The sequence below is a fragment of the Uloborus diversus genome, chromosome 3 (assembly GCF_026930045.1).
Source record: "Uloborus diversus isolate 005 chromosome 3, Udiv.v.3.1, whole genome shotgun sequence".
Lineage (NCBI taxonomy): Eukaryota > Metazoa > Arthropoda > Arachnida > Araneae > Uloboridae > Uloborus > Uloborus diversus.
In genome coordinates, this window is record NC_072733.1 from 168006385 (window position 1) to 168024523 (window position 18139).

General features: G+C 31.5%; 1 protein-coding gene across 3 annotated transcripts in view; it reads left to right on the forward strand.

Annotated features, from left to right (window-relative positions):
* Positions 1 to 18139, forward strand: part of LOC129219260 (CUGBP Elav-like family member 2) — a 542217-nt gene that overhangs the window by 500871 nt on the left and 23207 nt on the right. For all 3 annotated transcript variants that reach the window (XM_054853587.1, XM_054853590.1, XM_054853589.1), the window contains 4 exons: positions 2498 to 2557; positions 2657 to 2746; positions 11379 to 11493; positions 16401 to 16486. In XM_054853587.1, the coding sequence (XP_054709562.1) occupies positions 2498 to 2557; positions 2657 to 2746; positions 11379 to 11493; positions 16401 to 16486 (351 nt within the window). The remainder of the gene's footprint in view (positions 1 to 2497; positions 2558 to 2656; positions 2747 to 11378; positions 11494 to 16400; positions 16487 to 18139) is intronic.

Here is an 18139-nt window from a genome sequence, read left to right on the forward strand (position 1 = left end):
GCCACCACCCCCCCCCGAAAAAAATGTAACTTATACTGAAAGTTTATACTATGAAGAGAGTAAATGGCACAAAATTTGTTTCAGGTTTAATTTTTTTTAGGAGAAAAATACCCTGATATTTTTCAAATTATCAAAAATTGTGCTTTTTTGATCGCAATTAACTCAAAACAGCATCACTAGGAAAAAAAACCTTTTATATATTATGGTACCTGGCTATGTGTAAAACATCATGAAAAAGAAAGCAGCATGGGATCTCTTCTTGTTTTCCAGAAAATAATTTTTTTTGTAGCTCATTTTATGCGTTTTCTCGTACGTAAAACATGTGTCCAGTACGCAGATTAGATCTTCTAAAACTTTAAGGATGTAGTAAGAATGTATATATGTGTGTATAGAGAAAGAAAAAGACTAGTAATACTTTATTTTTCTGATTTTTACAAATTGATGGTATTTTAATTGCAGGTAATTCAGAAAACGATAAATCCATATCATATATATATATATATATATATATATTTATTTATTTATATATAAATATCATGAACAATATCTGCTTCACTTTCCTCTAAAAGGCTGTCAGTTCTTGATAAATCAGTATTATTCGCTTTTTCTTGCTTGGGATATCAGCTAAAAACAGTTTGAATTTGACTTTTTGTCAGATATTCGTTCGGTTGGGATATTTTTATGTCTTCAATCATCTCTGTTCTCATTGCATGTTCTGCTTGGTCGGATGTCTGTTTTCTGCCGGTTTTTTACCATAAAGGAACTTTTCATAAAGAAATTCTATTTGTTTCAATGAAAATTGTGTACTTTTACGAGTTGGGAGAGCCCACCCCTCACATGAGATTTCAAAAATGTTTTCTTCTTTGTTTTCTCTTTTGTTGCAGAACATGCAATGAGAATAGAGATGATTGAAGACATAAAAATATTCCAACCGAACGAATATCTGACAAAAAGTCAAATTGAAGCTGCTTTTAACCGATGTACAAAGGGAAAAAAAAGCGGATAAAACTGATTTATCAAGAACCGACAGCTTTTTAGAGGTATTTGAAGATGACATAGAAAAAAGGCATTTAGAGGAAAGTGAAACAGATATTGTTCATGATATTTCTTCCATTGCTACGGACATAAATAAGAAAGAATTATTTTGGGATTGATACGATAAATCTATATATATATATATACATGTATATATATGTATATATATATATATATACATATATATATATATATATATGTATATATATATATACATATATATATATATATATATATATATATATATATATATATATAAATATATATATATGATATCGATTTATCGTTTTCTGAATTACCTGCAATTAAAATAACATCGATTTGTAAAAATCAGAAACTACTACAGTATTACTAGTCTTTTTCTTTCTCTATACACACATATATACATTCTTACTACATCCTCAAAGTTTTAGAAGATCTAATCTGCATACTGGACACACGTTTTACGTACGAGAAAACGCATAAAATGAGCTACAAAAAAAATTATTTTCTGGAAAACAAGAAGAGATCCCATGCTGCTTTCTTTTTCATGATGTTTTACACATAGCCAGGTACCATAATATATAAAAGGTTTTTTTTCCTAGTGATGCTGTTTTGAGTTAATTGTGATCAAAAAAGCACAATTTTTGGTAATTTGAAAAATATCGGGGCATTTTTCTCCTAAAAAAAAATTAAACCTCAAACAAATTTTGTGTCATTTACTCTCTTCATAGTATAAACTTTCAGTATATGTTACACTTTTTTCGGGGGGTGGCTTTTTGGGGGAAATAACGCAGGTTCAACTTGAACGAGAACGGATAAAATCCATACTTTGCGACCCCTTATCTGAAGAAAGCAACAACCCCCAACCAAAATAACTATGAAATCGTCATCACTAGATACAGTACAACCAATAAATATAAACATAACCGTGGGGTGGTGTTTCTGTAAAGAGCTAAAGCGCACTGGAATGCGACTTTTAGAATTTTTCTAAAAAGCGCTGCAAAACGTCAAACTTTGGGAATTTTTAACGAGCGAAAAAAATTTTTTGGAAAGCAAAAAATTTCAGAATGTTTACTTCTTATGGCCTACTTTGAGATATAAAAAAATTAGGAAAATCAAAAATGGTCACTGCCAAAATTTCCGTTTTTTGTCTGAATTTCAAAATAATGGCTCTTAATATCCCTAAAAAAAATCTTAGAGCTTATTTAAAATGGTCTACGGTCTACATTTTTTAAACTTATCAATGAATCGTATGATTTTTGGAAGTAAATTGTACTAAAGTTGTTGACAGCTCTGTTGTATAAATGAAATTTCCAATGAACTTTCAAACAGTTTTATTGTTGTTATTTTTACACTTCGTTGTTATTTTCACACCTTGTTGTTATTTACACACTTGTATATTCATTTGTTTATGGTTTCAAATATGAAATGAGCTTTTAATGTTCATTATGAATGAATACATATAGATTTTTTTTTTTAGAGTTAAATAGTGCGAGTCTACAAAGTATTGCTGCTTTAGCTGGTTTAGCAAATTCCTCTGGTAAGTCAAGTATTACTTTTATAAGAACTAAATATATACCTGCTATTACAATTTCATTATACTGCTATACACCTTTTTTTGTTTTGCCTTTATGGACAGGTTTAAATCCTGTAGTGATGCAAAATTTAGCTGCATTAGCCGTAGCTGGAAACTCACCAAATTCCGCTGGCTTGAGTTTATCAACACCTGGTATGTAAATTATGTTAGTTTGAACATTATCAAAAGTATGTCTGATTCTCATTACATTCACACAAATATTCCTGTCTAACTCAAGATATCTAAACCGAATAATTAAAATATCCTAGTTTTTAAATTTATTCCATGTGTTCATTCTGCTATAATTGCTAGGTCTCGAGCAATGGCAATTTTTGGCCGATGGGCCAATGCAGGTGGCCAATGGTTCAAAGACGGCCAATGGTTGACTTTCCTAAGGACGGTCGAAATATTGGTTTCAAACATTTTTCAAAGAGCAAAGCAAAAAAGTATTCAGTATGTTGTAGAAACCAATAGCAAGTCATGTTTAAGAAAATAAATGGATAAATCTGAAAGCTAGATTAGAGAGGCCTCTGACATATCTTATTTTTTTACTGAAAATATCATGCCAAAAATCATAGCTAAGTAGAGAAAAATATATGGGCCACAAAAATATGTCTCTAACAGAAAGGATAAAGAGAGGAGGATTTAAAGGGGAATTGTAGTGAAAAGTCACACCAGTACACTAGTAGTTAGATGTTCAAAGGTAAAAACAAGTAAAACAAAACTTTACTAATTATTTTAGGAGTTCATTTTTTAAAAATTACTTGCAAAGAGCCTTTTTGAAAGATATAATTGGCTTGAAAGAATAAAAGCATTTATGTAAGTTTTCGATCATTTTTAGCAATGATATTAAAGTTTATTAAATAAAATTTCTTGACTTTGCTTTCTTTAGTCGCTCACTTTAATAACTGTAGAGAAATGATTTTCTTAATTAGTTCACACTAATACAGTCGGGAGAAAGCTGAATATAAAATCAAAGGAAATGTAATAGTTTTTCATTTGTAAAAAAAATTTAAAAAACTACCATGATAGTAAAATTACGGCATGTAATGATTTTTAGGTCGACAAACTATAAAAGTATAAATGAGGTTTTCAGTGAAAAAGCTATTCCTCTTTTAATGCCTCAAAAGCAGAAAGAAAAATTTTTTTTAGGGATTTTAATCACCATAATTCCCTGAATTCAACATTTCTGCACTATTTTAATGAGTGATCGATTACTACAGTTAGTCTTAAATTAAGGGCCAGTTAATAAGTAAGAATAATCCCACGGTTTCGGATTGTATTGAAACTTGGCATGGTTTCTTTTTTTATGTGTTTAAGAAAGCTTTCAAAATTTTTATGGCAAATCTCTCTTGGTTTAGGCTTTACAGCTTGTAAAATGTTTTGGAATTTCATGATTGAATGAAGCAACTTCAAGTTCTTTTGATCCTGAAAAAGTTTTGTGAAGTTTTTAAACCAAATTTTGAGTTCCAATGCAAAGAAAAAAGAGAATCAATTGTGTGTGTGTATATATATATAATTAGGGTGGTCCTTATTTATATGGGAAAAAAAATTTTGGAATTCAATAAGTGACGCCCCCTAGTTTTGTGACACTATAATAAAAAGTAACCTGTGCAAAATTTGAACTCGATCGGTCAATAATAACACGAGCCCCTAGGCCGTTAAACTTTAACACTTTTGATAATTTTCCCACAAATCTTCGAAATTTTACTTCAGACTCAGTACATAGTTTCTCCTAGGTTTGCAAAATATTTTTACAGTGAGGTAGTACTATAATTACTTTATATCATCTAAAGATTTTACGTTGAATAAGAATGAAATAACGCTTTAGAAACTTTCCTTAATCATACGCCGCTTTTCTCAATGTATCTCGATAGTGTGTTTTTTTCTGATAGTCTGTTACGGTCTGTAAAATAAATTGTTTTTGTGACTCATATTCGGTAAATTAGTTGCGAAATTCTTCAATTAATATTGTGCTCCTCTTTCAGTTGTATCATTCGCAATTTTCAGTATTTTAACGATCTTTCTTCCTTTTAAAGAGTTTCCTTCATTTTGCTGTGAATCAGGATCAATTAGAAAAAAATCTTTTAGTATTTGTAACTTATCAAGCAGTTTTATTGACTCGTAATTGATTCTTTACAAAGAAAGTACTCCGAATCATCCGTCAATCAATGATTTACAGTTATCTGAAATTTGTTAAACAGTCATCAGACACGTCTTCCTTTGTGGAAAATTATTTGATTTGGAATGGCAACAACCATTCAAAGCTTCCTAGCATGAACTCGAATCAAGCGTTCAGTCGCCACTGAATTACCGTCGATGAAAGTAGAATTTCGATATTTTGATTCGATGAGTCACGCCTTTTGATGGGACTTATGTTCCCAATCTTCGATATATGGTACTTAAGTGCACTGTATATATGTTTCAACTAACAGTTCTTAATTAAAATTGTTTTCTAACCTTCAATAAGCGTTTGTCGATTTTTGAATTCAATGGGGCAAGTTTGCCCACTGAACCATTTTACAACACCTTATCACAAGCATTTTTTGGACTAGTGTTTTCCTATCTTCAAAGTTAATTCCTTCATCCAATATGGACAAAGCTACTAGTTCATCCCCTAAATACCATAAGTGATTTATAAATTTTCCAATCACTGCTTCTGTTGCATGTTTGTTGTCATTTTGTACGCTGCTAGTTTTTCAGACATATTATATTATTCAAAGGAGCCTCGATTGGGTTACTGCGAAAAACCATATCTTCATACAGCATTTAATTGTAAAACAGCATTGAAGGGATTTCTTTTCATGTAAGGTCAATTTAAATTGTTTCCTAAACATAAAAGTTTTCAAACAAAAATTCTTTTTGCCACCTATGTGGCTCAGGGATAAGCTCCAAGTTGCCGAAAACATATCCCTGTAGGAGGAAATTCACCAGGAAATATTATTACAAGTTATGAGAATTATCTGGAATCTTTCTCAATTCTGCTTTTTACGAACAATAAATATGTCATGAACTTCGTCTTTTAGAATTTAAGTGGTATGTATACTTGATTGAAATGTTATAAGTTCTGAATGATGGAGATCTTTCCACAAAATTTTGAAGCGCTTAAATAATTGAATATCTGATCTAGAACTAAGAAAGGCAATAACTTCTTTAAGGACACACTCTGCAGTACGATTTCAAGTGCATGATGATGGCAATCCTAATTTAATATATCACCGTTCAGTTTTTGCTCTAAAAAATTGCATGCACAATTCATTGGTATTGCAAGTCGTTTTATCAAACACTAGTGCTAGAACAGTTAGTAATAAAGAGCTATCATATAAGATATCATAAGCAACTGAAGAAATATCTAAGGAATTCCATGTATCTGTTCAATATAAGGACCTGAAGCTATCACGGTAATACTGTCGGCGTTCTTTTTCCAGTTACATCTGGATGTAGCTTTGTATACCAGTGAATAACTACAAAACCTAAATTTTAATTCATGAAATTTAATTTTACCTCTTGCTCTCTTAAGGAATGTACCATTGATCACTAGGTCATTTGGATTCAAATTTACTGCATCTATATAGGCTGTAAATAAATGAACAACATCTTTAAAGTATAGATTTCTACATTGTTCTGATCTAGATATTTTAAAAGTTAAAAATTGTATAAGCATTTAGGTATGCTTATAACTAAAGAACAGCAAATTAAAATATAATTACAATTACTTATATTTATAGCATTGAAACCTTGCAATTCTATTTGCCGCACCTATTACATACACAGGGAATTTTGTAAATCAACACCCCCAAAGCCTGGAAGAGGCAATTTGTTGCTGTCAAAGATCATTCATTAATGGCCTATAGAATCCCCTGTGTCTATCTTGGTGGGAAGAAATGTTCCCCTGCTGCTTGGTTCGAACAAGCGCAGAAGAGCGGTACGCTTGACCCAAGGCCATTGGTGTACATGTACCCTCTGTAACATGTTAAATTTTACAGAATGAAGGTGAGAGAATGGTCGGTCTGGAAGTAGCAGCCCCTATTGAGGTTCAAAATTACTTTAAATATAAAACGTTAGAATTATTTTTACATGAAAATGAGAAAATCCGCAATTTTTTCTTCAAATCTCAAAAAGGGGGGCCCTAGAGGCACATGTTAATATTCATGGATTGACTTAAAATTTTGCAGGAATCATTTATTTGTATAATGGAACAAATTGAGGGGGCGTCGCGTAAAATATCTTCAACTTCAAAAATAAGGACCATCCTAATATATATATATATATATATATATATATATATATATATATATATATATATATATATATATATATATAAACATCAATAAAACTATAAACATACAAGGTTACAACACAGATAAATGACAGAGATGAAGCCAGTACTCTTCAGCAGTGGAAACTTCATCCTATGGTTGAAAGACCAAAAATATAATACTAAAACTAAGAATAGGATGTCCAGTTCTGAAAAAGTCAACATTCAGGATTACATTGGGCAAAAGCACCACATGTGAAAAAGGAATGCAGATTTTTGGAACTATGAACCTAAAACTATATAAGCACTGGGGTTTCATCTTGGACATTAGAAGCCAAGGCTATCAATAATGTTCCTCCACTGTACCGCCAGCAAAAATCAAAAGTCTTACCTACGTGTCCAGATGTAAAAGTAAAATCCGTGTCCATCGGGGCCATTTCGGTGCCAGTCGATAAAAGCAAAATCAATTCAATGAATATAAAAATTAAGTAAATAAATGTGTCATCCATAAAAACAGTTCCAAAGACATTCCAGGTTGACCGAAAAACTTAATTCACAAAAACATCAACTGGAGTCCAAACATTTGGTTTACTCTAGAAAAATCATACATGTGACAAGTAAGACTGTTACAGTGAAGCAAAGTGTTCATTAAAGGCAATGCTAGAGAAAATATTATTTATGAGATTATTTGGGAAATGGTTTTCAAGTAGTTTATTTTTTGAATGCTGTAACCGTGTTGCAGATTCTTTTGATTCTGATGGCTTGCGAAACAATGATGCCAACAGGGGTCTGGCCGGAGGATATTTGGGTCCGTTAACAGACCCTTCACAAAAATCCGATCAACCAAAACGGACCCTTCACAAAAATACGATTAACCAAAACGGACCTTTCACAAAATCCCGATTAAACAAAACAGACCCTTCACAAAATTCTGATAAACAAGATCCGATCTTTCACAAATTGTTTATTGAAAGAGCAAATCTGAAAGTAAAATAACGCATATTTCTGTGTATAAACCGCTAATTTTTTGAACCTTTTTTTAAGTCAAATTAGAGGGATCAGATTATACTAAATCGGCTAATTTTGGAAAAAAAAAAAAAATTAGCACTCTTGCGATGCTCCTTCAAGTGATAAATAATTGCTACTGCCAAATATATAATGGTTGTTTGTTTTATCACAGCTAATTTTCAGTGGTCCTGTTGTAAGCTTTTCTGAAATGGCATTGGTAAGTACTTTTCTCCCCCTCTCGTCATTTAATAAACAATAATAATATATATCTGGGAAATGAACTTAGAACTGCAAAGGAATAGTAAGGGTGGGGGAAAAAATATGATCGCTTCAGATAGGGTTACCAACTTCAAAATTATCACCACTTAGCGTCTGGCGTTGAACCTTTATAATGACTTGATTAGAAAATATTCTCATCATTTTACCAGCTTGTCAATATCTGCGTTTTTACGGTGGGTGCGGTGTGATGTTTAATTGTTAGTTTGGGAGAAAATTATATGGGTTTTGATTTTTCGATGCTAACAAGGATGATTAACTTTAAATCAACTCTTTTAATTACCGTTTCTTTTTTCTTTAGATGTCTACATTTTGAAAAATGCAATCTTTTAACATCCGATATGAGAATCATATTTTGTTCTTTTTTCAAGCTAACTTTGCTTTATTAGGATGCAAATAAATGAAAAGTCTTTTTATTTCTGTTAGAACTCTCATTTCAAGTTTTTAAAGTAAAAATCCATTTTCTGTTATTAAGTCAAAAATTAAAATGCTGAATAGATGGTTTATTTTATTTCATTTATTTGTTTATGTATTTATTTATTTATTTATTTTTTTTTTTTTTTTTTTTTTGCTTCAACTGTGTCCACAGATATTTTTTTGTTACAATTATTTTAAATACTGTACCGAAATATTTCTAGTATAGTTTAAGATAATGTAGAATGGTACATAAATATTGATACTTGAGAGAGCGATGCCCCCCCCCCCCCCCCGCCAAATATCAGGCCACTCCAGAATGATTTTCTTGACATAGAAGAGGAAAACACTCAACTTTAATTGATGCAGTTTGTGCCATCTCTACATTCTAAAATTTCATTTTAACCAAAAAAAAAGAAATTTTTTTTGCGAAATTATTTGATTTTTCACAGAATTAATTCATTTTTCAAAAAATTATTTGATTTTTCACAAAAAATGGACCATGTGAAAAATCCTGGACAGACCCCTGGCCAATGAAAACTTTTTTACTGAGGCAAGAAAAAAAACTTTGTAGACAGTTAACTTAAAATTGAAATTTGTGTTTTTTATCATAAATAGTGGTTTCACAGTTGAAGACCATACGACCATAGGATGAAGTTTCCACTGCTGAAGAGTACTGGCGTCATCTCTGTCATTTATCTGTGTTGTAACCTTGTCCGTTTATTGTTCTATTGATGTTTATATTTATCTGGCTTATTTGTTTGGCTGCTAAGTTTCAATTCTCTCTGAGAAATATCTACCCAGCAGGAAAAACTTAGATTTTTCACTGTATTGTAAATTTTTATTTTACAAACAAACCTAATTTTAAAACTAACGTTCTCGTTTTCAATACGTTAATCTCGAATGTTTTCAATTAAAAGGATATTTTTCCCTAAAAAATATGAAAAATTGATATTATTGAGTGATGCAGTCAAGTTTGGTTCCTCAACCCTTTATTTGAGGACTTGGGGTTAGAAATTGCTGCCTCTCTTTAGAAATTAAAATTTATATAGAAATGAACAAACTTGCTAGAAATGGTTTAATGTAAAAATAATTTTCTACAGCTATCCCCATTTTGAATCACTGAAATTTGAGAACTTTTTCTGCAGCTGTAAATGCTGTGAAGTATTTTTTCCTGTATTTTTGTGCTCAGACCACCAAAATAACAAGTTTATGAGTGATTTTGTTTACAAGGAACAGTTTTAGTGTTCGTTTTCATGTTTTTCCCTTCGAAAATCGATTTTGATGAATTTTGTGAAATATGTAAGCTGCCTGACCTTCCACCACGCAAGAAAACACTGGTTATGTGTATGTCAGACCAAAATACCTTTTCACGGTGAGGAATTTTTCCTCACTCACTCAGTTTTTTTCACAGTGAGGAATTGCGAAAAAAATTACTATTTCCCAAAAAAACTGTCGGCGGAATCGATGTTTCTGTCAAAAAAACATACCAGATGCCCCAAATACACTAAGAAAAATTTTTATTAAATGCAAAAGGTGTCCAAAGATGGAAAGAAAATTTATTTTTATGGTCAAGGCCAACAGAAGAGCCAATTAGAAAAGACCTTGCTAATAATCTGAAGCATACGGTGTGGAGGTGGATCCACCATTGGTCCAGCGAAGATTCATCGCCAATGGGATGCCTGCTCGAAAGCCACGCATGGAGTCCAAAATCACCCCCAGATACAGCAAAGAAAAGGGTTCAATGTGTCAAATATATTCAAAAGATGAGCTGGAGACCACTAAATCCTTTTCTCTGCCATATCTGGGGTGATTTTGGCTCCTGCTTGACTTTTGAGCTGACATCCCATTCGCATTGAGTCTTCGCCAGACCAATATTTAAACCGGAATATTCGATTTTCATATTATTAATTTGATTTTTTTATTTATTCATTTTATCAATTTGATTTAAATTATTAAATAATTGGCCGTAGTTCTCAGTCGGCACTGTTTTTGCTGAATCTGCAGGTTCAAAGACTGGCACTCTTGAATTGCACATGACTAAAAATGGTGTTTGCCGCTATGCTTATGTACACATTAAAAGTCATGACTTGTATAAAGCAAACAAGCATTGCAAAATTATCTTATGTGTTTCCTTATTTCAGTCGCTGCAATTAATTTTAAAACTACTTCATTTTTTTATTTGAAAATTAACATTTTTTTTAGTTTGTCATTGGTAGTCAATCTGATCCTTTCAGCTCGCCCTATTAATGACTTGACTTTGAAGATTTAACAATGTGTCATGTATAGTTTTATCTAATGCTAAAACTGGAACCAAATCAACTTTTTTTTTTTTTTTTTTTTTTTTTTTTTTTTTTTTTTTTTTTTTTTTTTTTTGTAGAAAACTTTACACTTTCAAATAGTCTTAACTTGTCCTGGGACACCCCTATCAATTTTGTGTATGAGCCATTTTTAACAAAACAGCAGGGGCCTTATGTAGCTCATATGCCATTGGTTAGTAGGTTCAGCATCGCTGGGGTGATTTTCAAGAAGACAATTTTTTTTCCTGCTTTTTTCAGTGTCATATTATTTGTAAAATTTCAATTTTTCCTGAAGTGGGGGTTTCATGTTTTTTGTGTATTTGTATCAGTAAAGCAATTTAATGAGAGTTTTTCTTTTTCATAATTCACTTGTAACTTTATTTTAAGCTAAAGATAACACCATAAAATGTATGTGCGAATATGCTTTTATTACTGATCTATAATTATTTATTTTATTTATTAATTTATTTTTATTTATTTTTTATTTATTCTTTTTTTTAATATTTAAGTATGTGACCTTATTTTTTAGGCAACAATTCAAGTACTAGTTCTTCTTTAAGTGGAATTAATTCTATTAGCCCTGTGACAAGTATGGCATTAGGAATATCAAATTCATCGTTAGGCAGCTTATCTGGAGTAAATGGGTAAATATGTTTTTTTATAGTTTTATTTTTTAAGGAAAAGTGCTCTACAAGATGGAAAAAAAATAATCTTTTATGTTTCTTTATTATGGTCTGATTGAAACAGTTCAATTTGAAAATCTGTTTTTCTCCAGACTTTAAGTTTTTAGCTCGGGTTTCAGGAGGTATTAATTTTAGAGGAAAGTTTAAAATTGATTTTTTTTTAAATTATTTATATATATATGTATATATATTTACATTATTACTGCTATGTATTAATTATAAAAAATTTTATCATAAAAGGAAGTACTTAAAAACTAAACTACTGTATAAATCCAACGTAACAATTGTCATGGGACTGGAAAAGGTTACCGTTAAATCAACCGGATTTGAAATAGAGTGCGGGATTGCACGAAATGCGCAAGAGATCAAACAGAAGGTGTTGAAGAAAATTTTGTAAATTGTTCTGCAATAAAGAAAAAAAGTGACATAATTTTGAATTGAATAAAGGAATAGAGTAATTTTTTTAATAAAAGCAGTGCACATAAGCATCCCTTTCATTTAATGTTTTATAATAGACTAAAGCTGTATGTCGATTCACTTCGAAACCATTAGAAGAATGACATGTATTTTTTTTTTTTTTTTGCACTTTGAAAATGAATCAACGCGTAACTTTCGTCAATTATAAAATGTAAAATGAAAGACATGCTTCTTGCAGACTGCTGAGGCGTAGTGTGACCAAACATTTTGGGAGGGCAACAGCTCTTTTGCAAAGAAAAGTATTGCCCCCCCCCCCCCCCCCCCCCGTTTTTCAAACCGATTTTTAGATTTAAAAAAATAAGAAAAAAACCATCCCGATCTTAAGAAAATGTAATAGAAATAATAAGTGAACAAATAGAATCAAGATTTCAAAAAGGGTTTTTTTTTCGGCAAAACTTTGAATGCAAATGCTTTTTAACCAAGCTTCAGTCATATGAAAAATGAATTGGTGAATAAACATACCTTCATAGGGGCCGCTGACATGATAACATTTCTATCTTATTTTTTCTTTTGCCTTTTTTCTATAAAAATGTTGTGGAAATTGCAGTTAAGTTGAGAAAAATAAGGGCCTCCAAAATAAGTTTTAAATAGGGAAAAAGTTGAAACAGTAAGCGAGATTTCAAAAATGTCATGACTCTAGTCACACCGGTAGTTCTAAGCGTTTAAATATGAAAAGCGAAATTAAACGAGAATTTTACAGCGATATTGAGGAGGCATGACATTCAAAACAAAAGAAACTGAATAGTATCTCTGAAAAGGTTCATATCAGTTCTAAATTTTGAAAGTTTTTTTTGACAGGGGCAGCGAACGCTTGTATTTCAAACTAATAAAAATGCATAAGGCTGGAAACTGAAAATTTCATTATGGAAAAACCAAAGCAGTCAAATAATTTCAGAAAAAAAAAAACAGATGGAGAGTTGCTCTGAAATTTTTTATCAATAATTTATAGACATTGCCAAAAAGAGAGGAGACCCTAGTTTCCATTGACATGCAAAATTATACTAATAGCAGAATTCTTTGCAGCAGTTCTGTTGTTGTTAAAATCAAAAAACAAAACATTGATTTTAACTCTGTCAAGCACAATTTAACTTTTAAAATATTTTAACAAAGCAGAAGCGTAAATTTCAATTTATTTTACTGCTTAACTATGCATTGGTTTAGTCTATAGCATCTGATGGTTGCATTGAAATCAGAAAATTCTGCTTTTGAGTGAAAAGGCTTCATGTGGGTTAGCCAGTCATTGAAAATTGTGGAAGACAGTCTGCGAACCTTTCCTCCCACAAACGTTACCAAAGATGGTCTAAAACTGCGTTCAAGAACTAACTTCAAAAATTTTATGGGGGGTAGCGTCTATCTCTCGCCAATAACATTTAATGTAGCCTTAAATTTCGTTTAAGGGCTTGAATTTTTAATAATTACAGGGGTTAAGCTTCCGAAAACTCCCCCCTAAAATCATTGCAAGCTGAATAAAATTGTTTCTCAATTTCCAATTTCGAAAAATCGTTGGTCCTCATCACAATATCAAAAGGATCGCCCACAATTGCATATTTTAGATTTTTCATTTTCAAAAAATTTCTGGGAGTAGGCCCCTGGGTCTTCTTTTAAGATTGTCTAAAACTGTTTTTGAACTACAATTTTGAAAAAAAATTGGGAAATAATCCACAAAACCCCCATTCTTTAATGTAATTAGAGAAATGGTATTACAATTGTGTTTTTAAGTTTCAATCTTTAAAAATGGCCAGGGAAACGCCCTCAGATCGCCTTTCCATCCTAACCTTGGCAAAGATATTCTAAATGAATTTTTAAGGCCCCAGAAATTAGAAAAAAGAGATACGCTTCTTGATTTTTGTGCTAATTTCTTAATAGCTCTGGGGACCAAAGGTTAAGTGTCCAGCAAGTTGGGGGTTACCCCACCCCCTGCCACGCCTATGACAGGCTGCATTTATATTAAACATTAACTCTATTTCTTAATTCTATTTTAAGTTATCTCAACTTTTTTTTTTTTCTTTATTGCAAGTAAATTACAAATTTTTCTTCAATAGCTTCTGTTTGATCTCTTTACAAAAATGGCAGATGGAACACATTTCCTTGTTATTAAAAGATGAGAGAATCAGAATTTTTATCAATAGGTTTCAAAGAGAGTTTAAACTATAAGGTGAGTTGGGGGAAGTGCAGCCCTTAAATTGTACAAGTCGACTTTATTAAGACCTAGACATTACAAGACTTGATACAAATTTTTAATTTTTATTTCGTATGTTACCTGTTTTAGTGTGTTTCCCAAGACATGAGCCTGTTAAAATCATTGCAGGTAAAAAAGTTGAAAAAAAAATTTTAAACTGTTGTGCTCTAGGGCTGCACTTTCTCAATAAAAGTGGGGAAAGAGCATCACCTATCTGAATTTTTTTTTAAAAACCGTTTGAAAAAATAAGGGGCAAGTGCAATCAATAGAGTATTTTTTCCTGATTAAAATCGATTTTTTTATTTTCACCTATTCATTGGGAAGTTATTACAATTTTCCTAATGAAACCTGTCAATGTAAACTGAAGAACGTTCAAGGAACAATGAATTATTAAACAAAATTGTGAAGTTTTTATTTTAAATTAAATTAAAGAACATGAAAGATAACTTTTATTGTGCTAATAAGCTTAAAAAAAAAAACTTGCATATCAAGGAATAATCTTTAAAACTTGAACATCAACGAACTAATAAAATATTAACTTAATAATACAAAAGGTAACTATACAACTGACAAAACGTAACATGTCTTTGACGAACTTGAACATATTTTTTTGTACAAGTACACTTAGTATAGTAATTAACAACTTAATTTATAATATGGAGCAGTATATATAAGCAGTTATATTGGAGCAATATAGACTAATGACACTTATTGTTGGTTAGACAAAGATGCAGGTATTAAAAATTAATTATATTGCTTCATTAAATCATTGCAAGCAAATTATATCTCATAAAAGAACATTGCCAGATTAATGGGAAATTGCAGCCTCAAGAAATGCGAGGCTGCACTTGCCCCTTTCTTTTCGGGCCGCACTTTCCCAGTCGTATAATTTTCTGGGGCAAGTGCAGCCCTAAAATTAATTGATTCTAAAGTAAAAAATAATAAATCTCATTTTTAAAAATACGAAAAGTAGACATGAAATAGTTGTACTTACGTTTTGGAAGCACGAAAAAGTGAGAACAACAACAGAAGAAACAATGATTTCTCGAACCATAACAACATGACACTGTAGTGGGAATGAGAAAAGTTGGGAAACGAGGGAGAGAGTAGAGTTACCATTCAAGTAGCGCGATCTTACGCACGCAGTGCAAAGTAATAACGTTTACCAAGCTACCCAGATAGCAAGCAGCCTTGCAGATATTCCCGGTTTCTGATTATTAGCCTAAGCCGCACTTACCCCAAGACCGCACTTACCCCAACTGACCTTACTTCAATCAGCAAAAATAATCTTCAGAGAAATCTAGAATTCTGCTGCATGAGTACTGTAAGAGTAGAGGATCATTGTCAGGTGTTACATAATCCAAATAAGTTAAGTATTAAAAAAGTTTTGTAGGGATAATAAATTATCCCTATAAAACTTTTTAAAAATGATTTTTTTTTTCTTTTAATACCGAAAAATATGCAGAATAATGTCATTAGAAATGTTTTTTTTACACTATTCTTATTATTCTTAATATTTATTATATTTTCAATCAAAAGTTTTTTTTTTTTGTCATCTGAAATGGAAATTTTTGCACAATTATTTTCCAAAGTGAACAACTTTTTAACAATTATTGATATTAATCGATTTTTATCCTTTGTCTTTCCGGTATTAAATGTTCTGAAAAATTGTTGGGCTTTTTTAAGCGCAAAAAAGCTTTAAAGTAAAAACTTGTATTTTCTGCAAAACAAATTACCAATGGTATCAAAACTAAAACTGAGTTTCTTCTGTTTAAGGCTAGATTGGCGACATTACTGATGCCAGGGTGTCTGTTATGTTTATGATTTTCTGAATGCTGTCAAATGAGATTTCTTTTTCAACATAACTTGTGCGATGTGGCCTAACAGATGTATAAGTTACAGTCTTTTTGTTTTTTTCAGTTCTAAATATACATTTTTAATACTTACTTTTTAGAGCTAATTTTAGTAATTTACAATGAATGTCTTTTTTTAACTTACTCTTCGGCTGAGAAAAAGAAAGAGAAGAAATTCAAAGTTTACGCGGAATGTTACTTCTAAACTTTTGGGCCCCCCAATGTTGCAGGCCCAGACCAACAGGTGTAAATTCTCCCCCCATCCCCTGTGCATGCCCTTGCTTGCAGGTTAAACAGGGACTAACTTATTGGAATAGGACTTTTAAGTCTACAAGTAACCATATCTATTTTCTTTTTAGGATTGGAAGTAAAACTGCACTCTCCACCAATGGAGCTTCATTAGAAGCTTTAACTCAAGCATACTCGGGCATTCAGCCATTTTCTGGTTTGTCTCCCTTATTTTCTTTTACTTCCTAGATTATTCAAGTATTAACTACAGACACTTTCTTCAACATTTTAAATTTTAGAAAAAGTTTCAAGTACAATAGTTCTGCTTATATGTCTAATGTACTTATATGTCTGTTATTCTGTATTTATACGGAGATTTTTGGGTCCTAAAAATAAATTGATTCAAACAAGTATACAATATATTTCATTTGATCTTGCCAGGGATTAGGCACGTGTGAATGCACAAACTAAGTTCTGGTGCTGATATGAATGTAATATACAAAATTAACCATGTTTTATTTTTCCCTTTTTACTAATTTTTTTTTTTTACTCTATAGTGTTTATCTTTTTGAATGAATCAATAACTAGTTCTAGGAAAAGAAATTAAAAGCTCTCAATTTTTTTTTTTTTTTTAAAGCATTTATTGAAAAAGAACCCTTGAAAAAAAGACAAGGTGGAGAAAATAACTGAAGATGTATTGTTGAAGCATATGACAAAAAGTAGAAAGTGTTTTTCTAAAATCCAATCCCAGTGGTACGACAGCTCATGGAGGCAAAGGCCTACTGTGCCCATCTGTCTTCCTGACCAAGGGCTCTGGGTCGCTAGTCAGATGTTCCGGTTAGATGGTCAGCCAAATGCGGATCCCCTGGGGTGTTAAGTTCCTAAGCACGCTTGGTACTCATTTGATCAACCCACTGAAGGGATGATCTGCCGAGTTGACTATGCCCGACCTGAGGATAGAACCTAGAACCTACAGCTTAGAAGCGTGAATAGCTGCCACTGAGTCACTGGGCTTCAGAGTGTTTTTCTAATTTTATCCAAAATCTTGTGAGGTATACAGACAATATCGCCTGTATTCACCAGTAATCATGTTTTTTTTTTTTTTTAAAGTTTCAATATGTACCTACATGATGCTTTATTAATATAAAATAGCTTTTTTTTTTTTTTAACTCTGTTGTAGTTTTGTTGAACTCAAACATGAATATTTTTAAAAAAGTATTGTAATGGTACTTAGAACTTCTAGAAGCTTAAGGTATTGGAGAAAGGATTAGCAAACACCACAATTTCATGCTCCTATTTTCTTTTATCTTAAGGTTGACTGTTACGTTAGAGTGTTACATATCTAAGAGTTAAATGCTGATCGCCGTCTTAACTTTTCTTTCAATTATTAAAATTTTTGCTCTCTATATTTTTAGTATGATTTAACATAATGTGGAATGGTACAGTTATTGGTATTTCTCCTGAAGAGAGAAGGGGGTGCCCTTCACCTCTTCCTCCCAAATACTTTGTAAACCATCTAGAATAATATTTTCTACGGAAAAGAAAAAATGCTCCCCAAAACTCTAACCTAAAAATTATAATGCCACAGTTTGAGAAATAAACCCATCATCCAGACCCAACTTTACCCCTCCTCCCCCTTGCTTTGAAACATTATTTCATGTTTTAATATATAAGTGGTAATGGTTTTTGTTTTTCTGTTAAATTTGTACTGTAAACTCTTGATTATCCACAGCCTTTTACACTTAGGAAACAAAACTTTTTCTTTGCGGATAACTAACTGAACATATTAGGGTGACTCAATAAATAACGAGTCAGAGGCTATAAAACAGATTTTATTCCACATTTTTCAAAAATACTGTAAAATTGTTTA